The sequence below is a fragment of the Triturus cristatus genome, chromosome 5_2 (assembly GCF_964204655.1).
Source record: "Triturus cristatus chromosome 5_2, aTriCri1.1, whole genome shotgun sequence".
Classification (NCBI taxonomy): Eukaryota; Metazoa; Chordata; class Amphibia; order Caudata; family Salamandridae; genus Triturus; species Triturus cristatus.
In genome coordinates, this window is record NC_140588.1 from 1043364151 (window position 1) to 1043385248 (window position 21098).

The window sequence follows — 21098 nt, forward strand, 5'->3', positions numbered from 1 at the left end:
GAGTGGCGATGGGAGCCTGTTTCTCCCCCAGCTATGCGTGCTTGCACGTTGGCTGGTGGGCGGACCAGGTTCTGAAGCAAGAACAGCGTGAGAGGTTTGACAAACATATAATGTGCTATCTAAGATATATTGACGACGTTTTTATTTTGTGGAAGGGAGAGGAAAGGGAAGCTTTGGAATTCATCAAAGCCATTAATATCAACTCAATAAATCTCAATTTTACGTCCCACATTAATAAACTAAACATTGAATTTTTAGATGTCAAAGTCTATATCAGGGATAGCAAGTTTGAAACGGCTTTGTTCAGAAAACCTACCTCTGGAAACGTCACGTTTCATGCAAGCAGCGCCCATCCTAAACATCTCATAGCGAGTATTCCCTATGGAGAGATTCTAAGACTTAAAAGAATCTGTAGTCTTGAATCTGATTTTGTTAGCTGTTTGAATGAAACTATGATTAGACTGAAGGCTAGAGGGTATACTGACAAAATGTTGAATGAAGCTATGGAAAAAGCTAGTATGCGACCGAGAATGAGTCTATTTAAGAGTAATGCTAGCAGCAACCCTGATCCACTTATGGTGTCTGTAACTTTATGTGAAGAAAAAAATGAGGAAAGGAAAATCAGATCCATAATCAAAAAGAACTGGCCTATTGTCCTCACTGATGTAGTTTTGCGCACCAGCTTGCCTGCGACTCCTTTAATTACTTTCAGGAGAGCAAGATGTATGGGCACAATTTTGGATAAAAGCAGCCCTGAGACTAGACAGGAAAAGACGTGATTAAGACCAGCCCAGGGCTTCAGAAAATGTTCCACATGCAGGGCACCAATAAGACTCATTATCTTACCCCATTTAGTGACAGAGAAATAGCTATTGTGGGAAGCTTCAATTGTAGAACTGAATACGCGGTATATGTCCTGACATGCACACGTGGTCTTAATTACATCGGTAGTACCAAGCTACAGGTGCATGTCAGGATTTTACAGCACCTGCGGGCCATTCTACACAGTGATCCAGCGTATCCGGTTGCACGCCATTTTAAAAGGGTACATAATAATGATGTCAGCTGCCTCACGTATTTTGTGTTAGATTCTGTTTCTAAACTGCGACGTGGAGGCAACAGAGAACGCCAACTAAGGCAGTTAGAAACCAGAATGATCCTTGAATTTGACAGCAAGTGGCCAAATGGCTTGAACAATACAGAGGATATGCACAATTTTCTCTAGTTTCCAGATAGTGTTTTTGAGTCTGTAATTTCATTAATACAATTTAGATATAGGATATGCTGATGTTTTTGCAGGATTAATTTGCAAAGGAATTAACAGAATATATATATATATGTTTTTGAACTTATATCTAAGGTGGATGTAAGATAGCAAATACCGTTAAATCATGATGTAATGATTTGGATATCTCATATGCTGAGACAACTGATTTTATAAGTACATTTTTTTAGTATGATTATTTTTCGCTATGATATTTATATGATTTTAGCAATATTAACCAGGAATGTGTTTTTTATTGTTATTAATATATATAGATTTGTACATATCATACTGATGCATTTTAATTGGATTATATGTTGTATAATTGCACTTTAGCACGTTTTTGCACGTTTGGTTTTTGCTGCTATGCACTGATGCTCTTTAGTGGGTCCTCTCCGAGAAAATATATCTACACCTAACAGGGAACTGTTTTAGTAGAACATACTTTACTTATGATTAATGGTCAACATTAAGGATTTAACCTGTAATGGACAACAATGTAGGACATATGTTGCATGCATGTGGAAGCGGTATAAATAGAGCATTAATTGATGTGTTCTGCTATAAAGGGCAATTCATATCTAAGTTTGCACATTTATTTATTGTATTATTTAACCATTTGTCAATGAACAGATGCCGCATTCTCATAATTCATGCCAAACATATATTTTGTTTTACATTTTATTGTATTTATACAGAAATGTTTTTATGTTGACAACAATAAGGAAAATAGGTATGTTTTAGAATATTTCGGGCAGTTAAAAGTATGAGTTTTTATTCAAACTCCATACCAAGCTCGCAATATGTGTAGTCTGCCTTCCATGCCTATGATCATGTGACACGGAACATGAGGAGATGGGTGTGCACTATGTCATGTTTAAAAGCATCTAGCTAGGCTGAGTTCCGTGTGTGAACAAGGGCTTTTTGAGCCCGAAACATGTCATTTTGTGAGAAGATGATCGTAAATAAATAACATCTTGCCTGAGATTCCGTGGGTCCGTTTCTCCTTCATCGCCGCCTGGAGGTTGCGGGAGTGTGTATTTATATATATATAATCAAATCAAGTCCAGAGGTGATAATGTCTACAAATTGGCTGTCTACAAGAACAGGTTTCCATAAATGTATATCATATAGGGCCTGCAAATTTGGCATGAACACTACAGAGTAACACTACAGAGTATTGGAGTGCATTTGACCCTAGCCCTGTTAAGATCCAAAGTTTGTTTACTTGCCACACTGATTATGAAGTATACGTTTTGGAATGTACCTGTAAAATGAAATATGTGGGAAGTACCAAATTACAGGTATTCAATCGTATCCTGCGAGGGCAACAGTCAATTCCGACAAAAGTTATCCGGTAGTGCGTCATTTTAAATTGGTACACAATAAAAATTTGAATGACCTAAGCTACTTCGTCATTGACTCTGTACCAAAAAATCTGAGAGGCGATAACAGAGAAAAACAGTTGAGGCAATTGGAATTTAAATACATCCGCTTGTTAGATATTAGATTTCAGAAAGGGCTCAATACAGGAGAAGATCTCCATAATTTTCTGTAAGTCAAATTATGAAATCTAATTACATCTTTCTGAATCATACCGTATGATAGGTATCACATTACCTTATTAGAGAAGTCATCTCCATTTGAGGATTTCTTTATTCCCGCTCCTTTATCCTTCATAATCATTGAAGAGGATTAATGGGATTATGAGATTTTAAAACCAGATGTTATAAGAGTACTGTATTTAAAATATATACTAATGGTTTTCTGAGCGGAATTGCAAGAGTGTATATTATTATCAATTTATAATGAATAATTAATGTGGGATTAGTTGTGTATGTTTTTGAATCATGATGTTTTGAAGTGGCCAAAGATATGAAACATTATTTTAACTTGAATGTCAATAATTTAGACTCTTAAACTAGTTTAGAGCAAATAGATTTAGCATTGGCTATTGTATGGCTCACATATACACATTTTTATTTTATACAATTGTTATCCTGGATGTGATATGGATTTAATATCTTTTATTCATGGTTAGTTAATTTATTTGCACAATTTTGCACAATTTATGATTTTAGCACTAGCATTTTATCATCTTTCTGGTTACTGCGTGAAGAGGGATTTCAATTTGAGCAAGATTCATACATGTGATTATGTAGCATTGATTTAGCCACTTGGCGATAATTCAAACAGGATTTTATATTAGTTTTTACAAAAAGGCTTTTTTAAAGACTTCTTTGTATATAGCTAACATGCTTCATATCTTTTTACATTTTTTGTATATATTTATGATATTTGAAATATTTATTTACAATAATAGTTAAATGTTTATGAATTCAACATTTATACTCTTATTTAGAAGTATTTTGTTTAGCTCTATAATTGGCCGAACGCTACGTAACCAATGTATTCAGGGTGTTACTATAAATTCTACATGTTTTCCACCGGGGGGTCATGTGATCAAGGCTGTGAGCGGCACAGGACTGTTGGAAATATATATATATATATATATATATATATATATATATATATATATATATATATATATTCATTCAAGAAACATAGATATGGAGTTAGGAATAGTAAATGTATCCTAACTATATGCACTTACCTTTCGATATTTCATCCCTCGATAATTTGTCCTTGATATTCTTGTACCGTGATGTTCTGGTGGTCGTTATTCATTAGTACAACCCTTCCAGACTATTTCTGTTAATACCAACAGTATCCAGACCCTCCCTACAACCAGTCCCCTCAGATCTGTCCCGTTCCAGACGAATATGTGACGTTACAACGCATGCGATACATCGCATGTCATTACAACACAGTTGTTACAACAACCGTTTTGTTACATCGCATACCATTACAACGCGAGTCATTACAATGACTTGCTGTAGTGGGCGCTGGATGTTGGAATAGTATAATTTACTATTCCAACTCCAGGCTGTGCAACAGGAGAGAAGGTGCTGGATTTTAAATCCAACACCTTCTGCCCCCTACAGCAAGTCGTTGAAACGCCCCCTACAGCAAGTCGCTGTAACGACTTACGTTGTAATGGTTTGCGATGTAACAACATGGTCGTTGTAATAACCGTGTTGTAATGGAATGCGTTGTATCGCATTTGTTGTAAACGACGTCCCCTGTTCCAGACCATCCATATCATTCCCATGTTCAGCATTCCTTCCTCTTCCATATCATTCTCATCCGGACCATTCACCTTTAGAGCATTCCAACCGGACCACTCTCATCCAGACCATTCGTTCCAGACCACTCTCATCCGGACCATTCGTTCTAGACCACTCTCATCCGGACCATTCATTTCAGACCACTCTCATCCAGAACCCTTTCTCAAGACCATTCTCTTCCAGATTAATCCCCTTCAGGCCTTTACATCCTCATGGTTTACTACTAAGGTCATTCCCATCAAGGCCTCTGTTTATATTCTCCCTCTTTGTTCACTTCCCAATCAAACCTTGCCCCAGACAAAGGATTAAATTTGAGTCTGTTCCCCAAATAACCATTCCCTTCCAGTACAATTTGCAGGTGGCCTCCTTTGGTGTAGGTGCCCCCCTGTACTAGGCAGGTAGTGTAGTAAAACCTTCACCACATGTACTACATCCGCACATCTCTTGAATGCCCAGTCGGATGTTCACATCAACCCCAGCGCCAGAGACTAATTGACAAGCAGTGTGTCGCTCTCCATAGTACACTCACACCACAGCCTGCCAATACCTTGTATCAGGGCCGGCTCTAGGATGTGCGAGGCCCTGGGCCAAAACGGAATGTGCGAGGCCCCTCTAATTTACATAAGCGACCCCTTGCAAGGAGACCATATAAAGACACTGCGGGAGGCCCATTGTCCAGCATTTTAGCGCCCCCATAGTTTTAACTTTCAGCCCACAGGCAATTCTCACACCACCAGCCCCATAGGTGCGAGAATCGCTTGTGGGCTAAAAGTTAAAACTGTGGGAGAGCTAAAATGCTGGACAATGGGCCTCCCACAGTGAATGGTCTCCTTGTAATTGGGACAAGAGGAAGTGTCTCCCTACTCTAGGCCTCCCAACACCATCCCTGAGAGGCCCGGGAAAGGGACCCCTCCCATGGACCCTAATTGCAAAGAGACACCTTTCTTTTAGTGTTTCCGTGGGGAAACAACTGGACAAACATCGGTGTGGGCCCCATGCTGGTGGGCTGAGTGCGAGGCCATGGGCAGCTGCCCGTGCTGCCCATGCCTAGAACCGGCCCTGCCTTGTATGTCCCCTGTTGATCTTACTTCCCCAAACTCTCTTGCACACCCCAACCACCATTCATTTGGCATGGTTCCACATGAGTGTATACTACTTTCTCACAACTCTGTCTCACAGTGACAGCATGCTGTGCGCGTTCTGCTCTTTCGTGAAACACAAGTGACGCCATGTCCAGCATGGCATGCACGGTCAGAAACTAAATTGAAACTGGAACATACTAGCTTCTTCTGGCTGTACATCCGGCCTCCTAAGGCCTCGTGAAACCCAGAATGTTTCGCTGCGCACATTCAGACAACCAACGTGTGCTGCGAGGCCGCTTCAGTGGCAGCTGGGTGCTAACAACCAATGCTCAAATTATAAGGAAAAACAAGTGCACGGGGACAAAGTGTATCAAATAAACAGCCATCAGTGCACCCAAATGCCAGGCTCGGTGAATACCAAGGCTGCTGTGTCTTAATTCCACTTCATACCTGCACAGCCTGCCTGTTGTCTCTTCCTATGGGTCTATTCACGTCATTAAATGCTTTGGGGTACATCAACACCTTGACAGAGAAGACATTCACAGTCAAAGCACACTTACTACAGTCGTATGTCTCCTCTTCGCGTCTTTCTTTGCTCACTCGGTTCCTTTGAATGGTATCAAAGAGCTGGGGCCACCCTGAGTCATCCACTGTAAAAAGAGAACAAGAATGAATGGTGTAATGCAGGAAACAGGTAGGGTTTATTTCAAGAGTCATCCCGCTCGCGTATGAACACAGGCACTACTGGGCTTTAAGAGATGACTTGCCATCCACTGAAGTGTTTCACAGAGGTGTGTCATACTGATGGAAGTATGTGGGCCCTGAGCCGCTGTGTCATGAGGCTCCTGATGCAGTTCACCAATGAAGGCCACCAAGGTTGAAACCATTCTTTATTGTGTTCCTGATCTAGCACTGCAGGCTGAGCGGCCCCTTTGATGCCAACATTAGAGACAAATGTGTGAGTCACTAGACCAACATGTTTTGGCCAGAGGGACCTGGATAGTGTTGCTTCCCCCGGACGTGCTCTTAGCAAAGGATCCACGAACCTGTGGTTTTGGTGCACGTACCACATGGCTAATAAGCCGAGACAGACGTAGTGAATTGCGCAACCCACCATGGTTGTATGCAGTACATACTGAACAGCCAATATTACTGGTTCAGTTTTATATTTTTGATTTATTCACATGTTTTTCATGTTTTTTCACGTATTTGCACTTAACCTCTGCAGTAGCTGAACAAACTGACCCTGACGAAGGCCGCAACACTATCCAGGTACCTCTGGCCGAAACATGTTGGTCTAGTGACTCACACATTTGTCTCTAATGTTGGCACTTGTGTTATCAGCTCCTCACTGTTTTTAATCCTGACACCGGGTAGCCGAATAAAGTTATGATATAGCTAACCCTGTAGCCAGTTTTAAACTCTCACAACACAGCATTGCACTCTTTTTTTTTACACACACACCAAGCTCACAGGGGTTTAGTACACCCCGCCTGACTCAATAAAAACATTCCTGTGCTCCTCCCTTGTAGAGAGGAGGTTGTAGCCCACGCAGACTAGGTCTTTCGTGTGAGGAGGCATCCCTATGATGAAACATGACACCTCTGGTGTGTGAGGGGAACCGTCCTGAAAAGGGAAACCCCCTTTCTTGCACGACATATTATATTCAAACAGTTTATTAACCTCCTCCTAATCTGGACCCGTAGCTCTTTTCTTGTGTGACATTAATTTGGTGGGGAGTTAGCTTACGCAGGTCCTTAAAACTCCTCAAGCCCCCAAGTGTAGTGATGTTCACACAACTAGTCATCCACGTCTTACCCTTATCTGGGCATCTGACTTCACCCAAATGCTACTAGAAAGAGCAGTGCAAAACGTGGGACAGTGTGCCAGACAGTCCTGTTATATTAGGAAGTTTGAAGTAATAGGTGCCATTCATGGAAAAATCTTTAATCCAAGGGAAGGCAGTGCAGTGGAAAACAAGTTGAAAATCCACAATTTTGCTTATCCTAGCAATATGTTCATTGAAATATGACAGAGTTAGAAAAATACGCTTCCATCTCAAATATACATGTAAACATACAAAAATGCACATATATGACGTACACCTAGTGTAAGAGTAGTAGAGGAATGAGCATGCATCCCTAAACAGTAGTGAATTATACTCCTACAAGGGCACAGTTTACACAGATTAGTGATTAGGCTCCTGGGGGCTCAGAAGAAGGGATGAAGTAAGGACAGAGGGAATCAATAAAGGTTTGGAGAAACTTAAGAAGGAAGAAAAAGGGTAGTAAGAAAGAAATGTAGGAGGAGCGGGAAGCAAAGAGGTTGCAAGGACAGAATGATGGGAAGGAAGTGAGGGAGAAAAAGTAGGGAGAAAAGGGTGGCAGGAGGTAAAGCAGATACAAACAAAAGAAAGGAGTTAATAAGGGAAGGGTGAAGAGACAGGAAAGAGAATATTATGTGGAGAAGGAAAGGACAAAGGAATGAAGGAAGGCATGAGGGAGAGGAGGAGGTGAATGGAGAGGAGGGGAGGTAAGGGGCAAGGAAAGAAAAATGAAGTCAAAATAAAGGAAATGTGAGAGGATGAATTTTTATAAGGGATGAAAGTACCATCCGGGGAAGTGGGGAAAGTAAAGAAGAAATGAGGGCTGGAGTGATATAAGGACTGAATTTGGAAATAATAGAATAACCGAGTGAGTGACAGGAAGTTGGGAGTTAAGAAGGAAAAGTAGAAGGAAGGAAGGGCAAGCTAAAAGATGGAAAAGGAAGACTCTTCAGAGCAAAGGAAGACGCTTCAGGGTGTCCAATTGCCCGAGCAGACAAGGACAACAGCATCACCTGGTTGGGGCTGTTAGGGTTGGAACGGGCCTTAGGCCAGAACTCTTTATCCACTGAAACAAGGTGAGATAAAATCATGTGCATCACCCAGCACCCAGTACTGCCAATGTCACCAACACCATCTTTGAAGCCACCAAGCGATGCAAAATGCTTTCCACAACAACAAAGCACTTTATCAAGCCGCCTGCTAGATTGATCTATTCTCTTACTCCACGGGAAAGTGCAATACCATCAACCTCTGCTTCAGTGAAAATATACTGACGATCCAACAGCACATCGACAACACAAAACCTGCATCATCACCTATGCCCACCCCTTAATGTAGCATGCCACATGGGTCAGCCTTTACAGCCCTATCCCTCTCATATCTTAACAACATACTCAACTTCCTTAACGTCAGTTCTTGTGAAGATAAATACTTGCCCTCATCCTTTATCAAAGATGTCTCTGGGGTGCTCACCATCTCCTGCATGGTTACCAGATCATGCTACAGTATTCACACCACTACTTTACGCATCATTGACAGTGCCCTACTCCTCACAGATGGTGACCCCTGCCTCTTGACATTGCTGGACCTCTCAGCTGCCTTTGGCAATATTGACCATTCCATCCTCTTACGCACCCTGGAGTCTCAAATGGGATTCACTAGCAATGTCCTTCATTGGCTCGCCTCCTACCTTTCTAACCAACACCAGTTTGTTCACATGGACACCTCCAGGCCCCAAAAGATCCACATCTCCTTTGGAGTCCCCCCAGGCCTCCATACTGTCTCCTGTCATCATCACCCTCTATATGAAGCCACTGATAGATAACAGCATCAAGATTCACCAGTTCGGCTTGGAACTCTCCCTTGCTTCAGATATCCAACGCCTCAAACACTCCCTGTACATCATCCAGACCTGGAGGTCCAATGGCCCTCTGAAGCTCAACTCAACCATGACAGTAGTCCTTATTTGCCAAGAACCACAAACAAGGAACAGTATCAACCTGGCTCAAAGAAGAGGACTGTGACGCTTTGATACAGAAAGTGAAAACCTTTCTACAAAAATGTGACTTCAGAACTGCTGCGCAAGCTCTCGTGCTCCTGAATCTGGATGGTGTTTACCGTCTGCACCATAGTGTCCCAGATTCCACACTGGCGCCCCTTAAGGGCATCCTACATGCTGCAGCATGTTTCATCAAAGGCCTGAGAAAATATGATCACAATACCCCAGTCCTGACAGAACTCCAGTGGCTCCCACTGCTGACATGCACCATCATCTGAATCCTTTACAAAGCCTTAAAGTATACAAAAAAAGAATGGATGGAATGCTTGAATTAATCTCAGCCACGAGTAATTACTGGGGCTGCATCCTATTCCATCGTTCTTTTGCTCACCATGTCACCTCAGTTTGGACCCAGCCATTTGCAAATCCGTCTTGACCCTGCTCGAGTGGGAACAGTCCAGCTCGAGCTGCCTGGCTAGGTCCTTTCTGAACCAGAACACAAGCAACTCAGGACAGGTTTCACCCACCCTGGTTAGGGCTCATCAGCCAGGTATAACTTGGCCCAGTATGCTTTTTACAACGTCAGGGCATATCCGACCCGCTTAGGATGACACACTAAAGTATACAGAAAAATGATGGAAGTAATGCTTGAATTAAACTCAGCCACTGGTAATTACTTGGGGTATCCCAGCCCATCGTTATCTTGTACACAGAGTTTGAACTCAGCTATTTGCAAATCAGTCTTGACACTGCTCCAATGGGAACAGTTCAGCCCGAGCTGCCAGGCCAGGTCCTCCCTTAACCAGTACTGTGGTTCCGTGAATTCTGAACCCGTTCAATGAAGGTTGTCGTATCGTGATGATTTTGGTGTCAGCGAACCGCGAATGACAAGTGCGGTGTGCATGAGTGTTTTCGTCATGCTACACCGATGATTTCACTGTGTATTTGACGATCTAGTCTGAACCCTTGGGTTTCATTTTGTGCATAACCGCCATTTTGTGGTTGCCCTCACATAAGCCAATGACTACAGGATGACTGGCCAAGCAAGCCTCTAGGGACGCATACACCTTAGCTTGAGTTCGTGTTGACTCCTGTTTGACCTGAGTCAACTGACCCTGTTGCCCGAGGCTAAACTTGTTGAGCCAGGTCCTTGTTAAGCAGCTGGTCAGATAGAGATCAATGAACAGGACATTATTGATTCTATGGCACACGCACACACCCCTCTATCTTGCTTCTCATCTGTTTCTGCTCCTTCCTTTTATGGCCTTATGGCCTAATTATTGATTTGGGTTGAGGTCTTTTATGACGGGCCCGTCCAGCCTGTTCGAGCAAGAATGCTGGATTTTTACCTTGTCATTGGCGATGGGCTGGGTAACTGAAAGTGGGTTTGTCGTTATGTGATGCCTCTGTAAATGTCATCCTCTGATTGGTCAAATTTGTAAGTAATTGATGCTAGCCAGGAACGTGGTTTTTGGCATAAAAGACGATGCTCCACTCTTTTTGTTTGAGCAGTCTCCTGAGAACATACACCGTGTTGTACTTCTAAGAGCTCTGTTACTGGCTGCAGCTAATAAATTTGATCTTTGATGTCACCAGAAGAATCCCGTGTCTCTGTACTCTAAGACAGGTGAACCCGAAGACTTCGGGCGTGTCCCCTGCGCCGCTGGGTTTAAATCCCGGTTCTTCAGTTCACAAGATACCCAGGACCGATTTTGCCCTAGTTAGGGCTCATCAGCCAGATAAAGCTCGGTTCATTTGCAAAGTCATCCCACCCACCACCCCTGCTTATCTTGAAGACAAGCTCACCTCTCTGGTGGCTTTCAGCACACCCGCAGCCAGTGCACCATCAGACTGCAGACTAAGAAGTGTATATAAGAAAAACAAGGCTACGGGCCCTTTCCATCTATGATCCCAGGATCCATCAGGACCACCCCTCGCTGCTCCGATTTAGGAGAGTCTGAAGATGCGGCTCTTTAAAGAGCACCACATCCGGATGCAATGACCGTCCACAAACCTGGCACCTCTACTATCACTCGCTGACTGTATGCTCGTCTTTGACCTTGTACAGCGCTCCGCTGCTTTTTGGCTAGGTTCCCACTACAGAAATACATTATGCATACAGGGCTTTAAGTGGGATGAAAAAACTCGGGGGTCTCTCAAAGGGGAGTGGCCAATGTTCTTAAGGGTGTGGCTTAAAACACATAAGCTAAAAATCTGTGCTTAGCATAGTGTGCCGCCAGACTTGTATTTTGCTGTTTCTGTATTTTGCTGTTTCTGTCATTGCATCCAGATATATAATACAAGAAGTAACATCATACCTACAAGAAGTCAGGACTATTGGCTTTATCAATAGTTGTTAGTTGCATAAGATAAATAAGCAGCAACTATGACTTGTATATGATATTGAAAAAGCTTCCACTTAAAGCCCTGGTAACACAACAGCAATATTGCTGCTGCTGCGTTTCAAAAAGAGAAGGGAAATCCAGAGAGAAAATTACTCTTTAAAGGATTTCCCTTCCCCTACAACGCTCACCTGGCATGACGTCATGCCGTAACTAGCGCACATGGATGTGTCACTGCAGTCCGGAAAAAAACGGATCGCCTGTGTCAGGTCACAAAACAGAGCCCGATAGGGACCCGTTTCAAGGCCCCCTTTAAAAAATTGCTGTTGCTCAGCACCGGTGAGACCCGGCCCACTTAAAGCCCGGTATGCAAACATACATAGATACAAGATTTGGGGAAATGGCAGAATAAAGTAAACTACTGTTAAGAAGTATAAGTAACATGCTTCATATCGAACATACTGGGCAGGAAGTAACTAAGAAGAAAAGAGAATTAAATCTAGAGCAAAAGAGAGGTTGTTGCGTATAATATATGTGTGGAGAGATAACGAAATGACGGCGATAAAAAAGATGAGAACATTCTGACACACCCAGCACCTTGAAGCTACGCCAGGGCGGCACGCAGCGCTTTACGTACAATAAAAAGAAAGCTCCTTACCGCAGTTCTCCTCGTCGGCTCCGTTCTCACAGTCCTGCATCCCGTTGCAGTGCAGGAGCTGGGGCAGACAGACGGACAGGTTCCCACAGGGGAACTGTCCAAGGGGGCATCTTCCACTGTCCAGGTTGGTGGGAATCAGGAGCGAGTCTGCAAAGAAAAGGAAAACAAGGTCACAACGGGTAGGAAGAAAACTGAACACCTGACGTCTCTATAAGGACATATACATGCGGGGGGGGTGAGCGGGGGTACACGGGAGGGGAGGAACGGGTGTGGGGGATCCTCTAAACAAGTTCTGACTGAGGGATGCAGCCATCTAGGAAGACACGGACCAAACTGAAGTGACCCTTGTTAGAAGGTGGTTCTGACACTATGGGCCGCCCGGATTTTTCGCTTTTTGAGCACCTAATTGTTGAGCTTTTACTGTGGGGGAGCCTCATAAGTTGGGACTCACCCACAGTGAACTCAGGATGTAAGAGACTGCATGGGGATTTTACTGGTGTTCCCCTGGCCTGACCAGGCCACTGCGCAGCAGCTGGAGTAAGGGAAACCGGGCTGGTTACATGCAGACACATGTGTACACGCGTGTGCACACGTGTACGGGCTGCGCAGGGGAGATTCCTAGCGTGCGCAGTCCAGGAGCAGCTACAAAGTGAATGGTGTGGCAGGACTTATGCAGTATTGGGTGGTGACGTGGAATAGGCTTTATACCCTGGAAAGAAACATGCCAGGGAAAGTCAGTGTGTTTTCACTTCATTATTCCCCTATGGGAATGTGGGGCCCATGGCTAGATTAACTTCCATTAGGCCTACAGATTCCAGACACGCACTTAAGTCCAATGTAGCGAATGTGAAAATAAGTATTCTGCAGAGTCCAAAGTCATATTTGTACTGCTTTTGGGTCATCCAGAACTGTCATAGTTCTCTGAGCCAGCCATGACCAGACTCAGGCTGAGGGCTGACCTCAGCTGGATGGATTGATAACCTTTCTTCCACAAGCGAGGGCCTCCTCTCCATGAAGAGATGATGGGTGGGGCTACAGACTCATCCATCACTAGGTGCCAGGCACCAGGCTGCACCAAGGAGGGAAGGAGTCGGGTTTCAGAGGCCATGTGGCTAGAAACACTGGACGACGCCATTTTTAACAAACCCTAGACAAGAAGGAGGGAGCAGGGGCAGGGACGTGATGTGTCGCTGTTTGATAGGACCAACAGAGACTTCCTGCCAGCCCCCTACTCAACTTTTAAAAAGTGCTTGCACAGGCAGAGAAGGTCTCTCTGGGGTGTGGTCTGCTGAGGGTGAAGGTGCTGGAGCCTGGCGCAATGGGCAGTTGGAAGGAGAGACCCTCTATCTGCCCCCAGGACCCTATCAGCACCAGAAGAAGAGCCCAGGACTGGTGCACAGAAGCAGGGGCCTCCACGCAGGGAGAAGAGAGGCCCAGAAGGAGAGCCTGGCGAAAGGCTGGCGCAGGGAGCCAGTGAAGACAGCACCCTGCTGAATCGGAGACCCTGAGGGCGGAGGAGAGTGTTCCCAGTGGCTGGGGCTGGTAAAGAGGAGCATGAAGCGCCCCATAATGCCTCGCCAGGCATTTGGAAATCTGCCGTTTTGGTGCTTTGTGGCCCCCAGAGGAGGGGGGCCACCCTCACTTGTGAAAAGGTGCTGGGGGAGCTGCTGGAGGAGCGCAGTCTTCCCTTCCCCCCCCCCCAGCACGAAGAAATCTGCCATGTTGGTGCCTGGTGGCCCCCAGAGGAGGGGGTCACCCTCATGTGTGAAAAGGGGTGCAAGTGGGGCTATGTTGCCAGACAGTCCTGCTAGGGTGTCTGGCTGTATATGCGTATTCCTGTGATTTCATCTGTGATGCCCTTAGGGGCTGTAATTGCAATGCATTCAAACGATCAACCAAGGTGATGAGTAGCGTCATTCTAAAGTGTGCGTAAACATGGATTCTTGCTGCTGCGCTTAGGTGAAGACCCCAGACTGCTAGCCCTTAAGATATAGAGGTGCATACTTTATGGTCAGTAGGAGATTCTCAGTCAGGGTCATGTGTCACCAAGGCAGGTTTACCCCTTTTTAATGCTTGTTGAGGTAATGGGGTGGGTCACCACTGGGATGGTGCCAGTGCGCAGGGCCCTCGCTCCAGGTTATGTTCAACTAACTGCATTGGGGGCAAGTTGATGTGCATACATGGGAGTGGTGGTACTAGACCCCACCCCCCCCCCTTTGCGGGAGGGGTGGAGATGTTATGCAATGTCACAAAGTAATTCCAACAGCTTATGTATATTTGTAAATCGGTGAATAGTATTGAGTGGTGCATAGTATTGAGTGTTTAATAAATGTACTCTTACTTTTATAAAGCAAAGTACAGACTGGACAATCAATTATTGAGTGTTATTTTTGTGCACCTGCAAATGGCGATTACTAGCCCACACCACCTCCCTTGAGTAAGCCTCAGACTGCTCTGCAACGCTACCCTCTGAGAGTCAGGCGCTACAATTGGGTGTTTGGTTCCCAGTGAAGGACAAATGTAGTCATGTTATTTGTGCAGGCCTCACAGATGCTGCCTCGTTTTCCAACAACCCTGCAATGGGAAGAGAAATGACCAGCAGGGAGGCTGCATCAGGATGGGCAACTCATCGGGTTAATGCGCCAGCAGCAGAGATCACTTTTACGTTCATTTGTTCTTCGGGTGTCATATATCTGAGACCCGCTAAAATCGTTTACAGCAATACCTGAATTGCAGGGCTTCGAATGAGCACGTCTGTGTCTCCAGGCGCTATATAGTTTTAGCTCTGAAAAAAAAGCTTCACCCCCTACCATTATAAGCTCTCGAAGTTTAGCCTCACAAATAACATTTGCCAATGAAACCATGCTAGCGCCGTGGTGGAATTTTCACACAAGTTCCATGGAGGTTTTGTGCACATGTCTGGGTGACCCAACCTGCCACAGCAGGCGAACACATGAAAGTGAATCACTTGGTCGGTGTTCACACACCCCTTGCCCAGAGTTTGCACCCTAGTAATACTAGCAGGAGTAAGGGCGTTTCCATGGTGAGAATATGCAGGGAACACCACCGTTGTAATGTGGGTTCAACATTACTCTAGGATGGAAATTCTTTTACCCATGGAGAAAAAAATTATTAATATGCATGTATGTCACATTTTTGCATTTGGAATTTCCACCAGGGGGGAAATCACGCATGCAGAACATCTGTCAGAATTTCCTCCTGGGCGTTACCAGTCGGACGCCTTGTAGAAAGTTTCCGTGACTAAAAGATTAACATAATATTTAATTAATTTCCTTCCTTGAAGACGAGTAAATTACACAATGTGAGTTCTCACGTCCATGTGGTTTGGAAGACAGGCGTAAGCCAACCCTGTTTGTGAATATAACAGCCCTGGGAGCGTAAATCCATGCATGGGAAGCCACAGACGCGTTTTACGTCGTGTTGACATTTGTAAAATACAAGCATTAGTACGGATACGGTACATCACACACCTCTATCATTTTCAAATGTCTTAGTGAATGAGTCAGGCGGAGGCTAGGATCCTGGCTGGCAGCCCCGAGGGTCAGGCTGCCCTGCCAAGCCGCAGCGCGTGCCAACAAATTAGGCATTTACATCACACCAGGGGGGAGGCGGGGAAAGAGGGGGGGGAGCAGATGGTAAAATTGTAAACGCATACTATTAAAATTCGATACTTAAATCTTGAAAAGATGGTTTATTACAGCACGGCAATAGTACATCCATCAATCTCAGGGTTCAGCTGTAACTGCCCTTTACAAAAGAATCATTAACCTTGGAGGCTCCAATTAGAACCTGGAACATACATAAAAGTACACAAGTCGCATGCCTTAAAGGAATAGCTTACTGGACAACATTTGTGGTTTGAGAATGTAACACATCCCCCTCATTACCAAACAAAATAAATATGGAACAACATCAAACATAATCACAAAATGATCTAGGTGTATTTCTAATACGCACATTACTTTTAACCCTTGACGCCACTGATCCATCCTCTTGCACCATTTGTGAACTGTCATTGCCAGCCACCTCATTTTTATGTATGCCCAAACGTCTACCATTCTGAAAAGGACATTTGGCCAACCTCCTAGAATTCCAGACTCTTCCATCTTGGGTGATCACACTGTTCTTGAACACCTTCTTGATTTGTATAGGTCTACCATACTTACTAACTCCCTTATTAACCAATGCTGGTTTCAGTATTCTGACCCAATCACCCACCATCCAATCTGGTTCCTTTGTTTTCCACTTGTTGTCAAACCATAATCTAGTCTTACCCTGTTTGTGTTCAATCCTATTAGCAGTTTCATGTAAATTTACCTTTTGCTCAATAAATTCCTTACACTTTCCTCTGAACCACCAGGGACATACCTCCGAAGCTGGATCTCTACCTTTGAGTAATTTGAATGGGCTGATCTCAGTAGTGGAATGTGGGGTAATGCGGTATACCCACAGTTTTTCCCTGAGCACACTCAACCAATTACCCTTTTGTTTTAATGATTCAACCACAAAATTCTTAAGCACTCGGTTGAACCTCTCCACCTGACCATTCTCATGAGGTTCATACAATGAGGTACAAATGTGTTGTATGCCACAACTTTTAAGAACATTTTCCATCTCCAGAGAAACAAGTTGCACACCATTATCAGACACAAGAGTGGACGGACAACCTTCCCGTGAGAAAACTTCTTTAAAGAAGCTTATAACCGCACTTGTGGTCGCTTTGGGTACAAACTTGACCTCAGTCCATTTGGAGTGATAATCAATTAAAACTAGCGCAAAACGTGACATTTCAGGTAACATATGAAACTGACCTGAAATATCAAATGCTACCTTCTTCCACGGTTCTTTTGGCCATTGAACTGTTTTCAACGGAGGAATATGAACCTTCAACATTTTGTCATTGGAACAACACTCATTACATTCCCTGACAATACGATCAATCAGCCTATCCATACCTGGCCACCAAAAATAGGATCTAATCAGGCGTTTCATCGCAGATATACCAGGATGTGTTTTGTGTGCTAATTTGAGGATCAATTCTTGAATACCATGTGGAGGAATGCATTTACCCGCTTTTAACAGAAACTCACCCTCACAAAACAACTCATCAGCTACATGGAAATACGGTAGTAACTCTGATTCTACCTGATCCTTCCTTGGCCAACCTTCCATCACACATTTTCTGAGACAAACCCATTTGTCATCTGCTTCTTGGCTCTCTTTCCAAAGTTGTTCCGTGATTTCTTGGTACTGTGAAGGAACCACATCAGAAATACCTAACACAAAATCTACTTCCTTAACCAAGCTGACATTACAAATACCATCATCACACGGAAGGCGTGACAAGAAGTCTGCAGTTACATTTTTCTTTCCAGGTATGAATTCAACCGTGAAATTATATTCTTGAAGTCTTGAAGTCAACCTAGCTATTCTAGCTGTGGAATTCCAACCACCACCCGCTGACAAAATATGGACCAAAGGTTTGTGATCCGTTCGGAGTACAAACTTGCTTCCCCACACATGCATTGTATAGTGTTCCACCGCCCAAACACAAGCCAGCAATTCTCTTTCAATAACAGCATACTTACGCTCTGTCTCATTAAGAGTTCTGGATGAAAAAGCCATATTCCACTCTTTTCCCCCATCTCTTTGTGATAGAACACTACCAAGCCCATATAGACTGGCATCCACTGTGACAATACATTCTTTTCTCATTTTTTTTTTTTTTGAAACCGTTTATTGCAATCTCAAATATATACAAGTATGGGCCTACAACCTTCCGGCCGGCCGCTAAAGTGACAGAAGCACATGACATACAGACTAATAAGGCACTTGGCTTTGCATAGACTATAAAGCAGGAGGTATCAACAACGTGGGCCACATAACTCTGAACCCACAATACGGTTTCGTTTTCTACAACACAACAACATAAAACCACACCCGCAAGGCAACCCACGATCAAAAATGACGACATGTGCTCCTCAAGTGGGGAACCCCAACCATCTAAAGAAAGCCAGAGGGGGGGAGGGAAACTGGTCCAGGACTGGGAGAACAATGTGCCCAGGGCTGAGGGAGGGGGTCAACTATGGGGATGGAGCTGGTGACGCAGGAGGCAACAACGGCGGCTCGCAAATACCCCCGCGGTAAGCGTTCCAGGGGCCCCATATCTTCACCCATGCCCCAGGCTTACCCCGCGCCACATATACCACCTTTTCTCGGAACATGCACCAATCCATATGTTCTTTCCAAGCCGACACCGCCGGGGGCCTCTGAGATCCCCACAGCTGAGCAATGTCACGTTTAGCTATCATATATCCCAGAGTCACCCATCGCGTCTGCGGAACCGAGTAATCAGTCGGTTCCCACACATTCAGCAGGCATCTCCTCGCTTCAGGCAACAGCGCGACATGTGTAACCGCTCGCAGGACCTCATGCACACCACGCCAGAAGCGCTCCACCCTCGGACACTCCCACAGAATATGTAAAAAAGTCGCCAAAGCACCACACCCACGCTTACACAATCCATCCTCGGCATAGCCCATACGCTGAAGCCTTGGCCCCGTCATATACACCCGGTGGAGTATCTTAAGCTGGACGAAGCGAAGGCGAGCCGGGATGGCCACCTCCTTCGGAGAGGCCACCGCGGAAATCCAGTCCTCGTCGTCCAACTCCAGCCCATCGGCAACCCAAGCCTCGCGGAGGCCAGTCAGTAAGCCCGAGCGGTCATTTATCAATTTCTTATAAATGAGGGAGATCGTGCTGTCTGGAACGTGGCCATCTAGCACTCTATCCTCCAGGGGGGAGGACTCCGGGATGGAGGCCACGTCTGGGAAGACGGAACCCAGTGCGTGCCGGACCTGCAGGTAGCGAAAGTATTCACTGCCCTGCAGCTGAAACTCCGCCTGCAGCGTCTCGAATGTCTTGAATCCTCCCCTCGTCCAGAGATCTCCCACTGTACTGATGCCTATCATGTCCCACCTCTCGAAGCCCTTCGAGGTCCACAAAGAGCCAAGCCTCTCCGACGCATACAACGGTGACGCCCGGGTCAAACGGTCCTTCCATCCCATAGCTGCATTAGCCGCGTGCCATACTCGCACCATGACACGCGTGGGTCCCGTCAAGCGGGAATCGGGCACGCTAGTGTAGAGCGCTCGATTGTAGTCGCCACCGGGCAGGAGCATTTTGTCCATTTCAAATGCCGGGTTTAGGGCGGGCCCATAGAAGCCGTGATTAATTGCAGCTAACTGGGAGGCCCAGTAATACCGCTTAATATCCGGGAGGGCAATCCCTCCGTCGTACCACGGGAGCGTCAATTTTGCCAGGGCTAGACGCGGCCTCCCGTCCCAAAACAGACGGCGCTGTAAGCTTTCCACCTCACGGAAGTAGCGCGCCGGGACCAAGTCCATAGTGTTCTGGAGAGCGTACAAAAAGCGCAGCAATGACATCATCTTGAACAATGCCGCCCGGCCGAGCGGCGAAAGCGGCAAGCGCCGCCAGCGCGCGACGTCCTCCTTCAAGCGCTGGAGGGGGGGAAGCAAGTTTCGCTCGTAGCGGGCCACCGGGTCCAGCGTGATATAGACCCCCAGGTATCGAAATCCCTGCGAGGCAATCTGGATCGGACAGCCCCGAGGGAGGACAGGAGCCTCCCCGGAAAGCACATAGACACAGGATTTAGCCCAGTTGATGACAAGGCCAGAATTTCGGCCAAAGGAGCGCAGAACATCGACCAGGACAATCAGTGATTTGCGCGGGGAGGCTAGGTACAAAAGGATATCGTCAGCGTAGAGGGACACGCGGTCCTCATATTCGGGGGTCCAACGGAGACCTCGGATAGAAGGGTGCCACCGCAGCCACTCCGCCAGGGGTTCCAGGGCCAGTGCAAAAAGGAGCGGCGACAGGGGACAACCCTGTCGTGTGCCCCGTCCCAGCACGAATGGGGCCGAGACTCGACCATTCACCACCACCTGTGCCAATGGGTCTGATTACAACAATTTGACCCAACTGATGAATCCTGGGCCAAATCCGAATTTCGCCAACATCGCCCAGATGTAGGGCCACTCGAGCGTGTCGAACGCCATGGTGGCGTCCAGGGATGCCAAGATGGCCGGCTCCCGCACGAACGGAACACGCGCGAGCACCCCATGCAAGCGCCGCAGATTAAGGGCCGTATTGCGATGGGGAATGAAGCCGGACTGGTCTTGGTGGACCAAATCTCCCACCACGCCGACCAGCCGGTTAGCGAGCACCTTGGCGAGGATTTTAGGCTCCGCGTTTAAAAGCGAGATAGGCCGGTAGGATGTAACCCGGTCCCGCGGTCTACCCTCCTTGTGGAGAACCACGATGGTAGCCAGACGCTGGTCTGGCGGGAGGGAGCCCCGCGAGTGAGCCGCAAGGAACATAGCGCGGAGGTGAGGTGCCAGTACGTCCGGTCGCAATTTATACAGCTCGATAGGAATGCCGTTCGGGCCCATGGCCTTGCCAGAAGCGACCGAGCGGATGGCGAGGGCAATTTCGTCCGAGGTGGGGGCGGCATCCATCAATTCCCTGTCCTCCATTGAGAGGGAGGGCAGCGCGATGTCACGCAGCAGGGCCTGGGAATCCTCCTCCGGGCAGGGAGAAACCGGGGAATATACCTCGCGGAAATAATCCGCGAAGCAGGAGACAATGCCTTCCGGCTCAGTGACACGTACACCATCCATTCTTTCAATCAGCGGGACCA

At 46.0% G+C, this 21098-nt stretch overlaps 1 protein-coding gene across 1 annotated transcript in view; it reads right to left on the reverse strand.

Annotated features, from left to right (window-relative positions):
* The window catches only part of LOC146829640 (relaxin receptor 1-like), a 1041377-nt gene that overhangs the window by 575986 nt on the left and 444293 nt on the right, over positions 1 to 21098 (reverse strand). The window contains exons 2-3 of the mRNA XM_085608325.1: positions 12359 to 12505; positions 6095 to 6184 (exon numbers count right to left, since the gene is read on the reverse strand). Of these exons, the coding sequence (XP_085464451.1) occupies positions 6095 to 6184; positions 12359 to 12505 (237 nt within the window). The remainder of the gene's footprint in view (positions 1 to 6094; positions 6185 to 12358; positions 12506 to 21098) is intronic.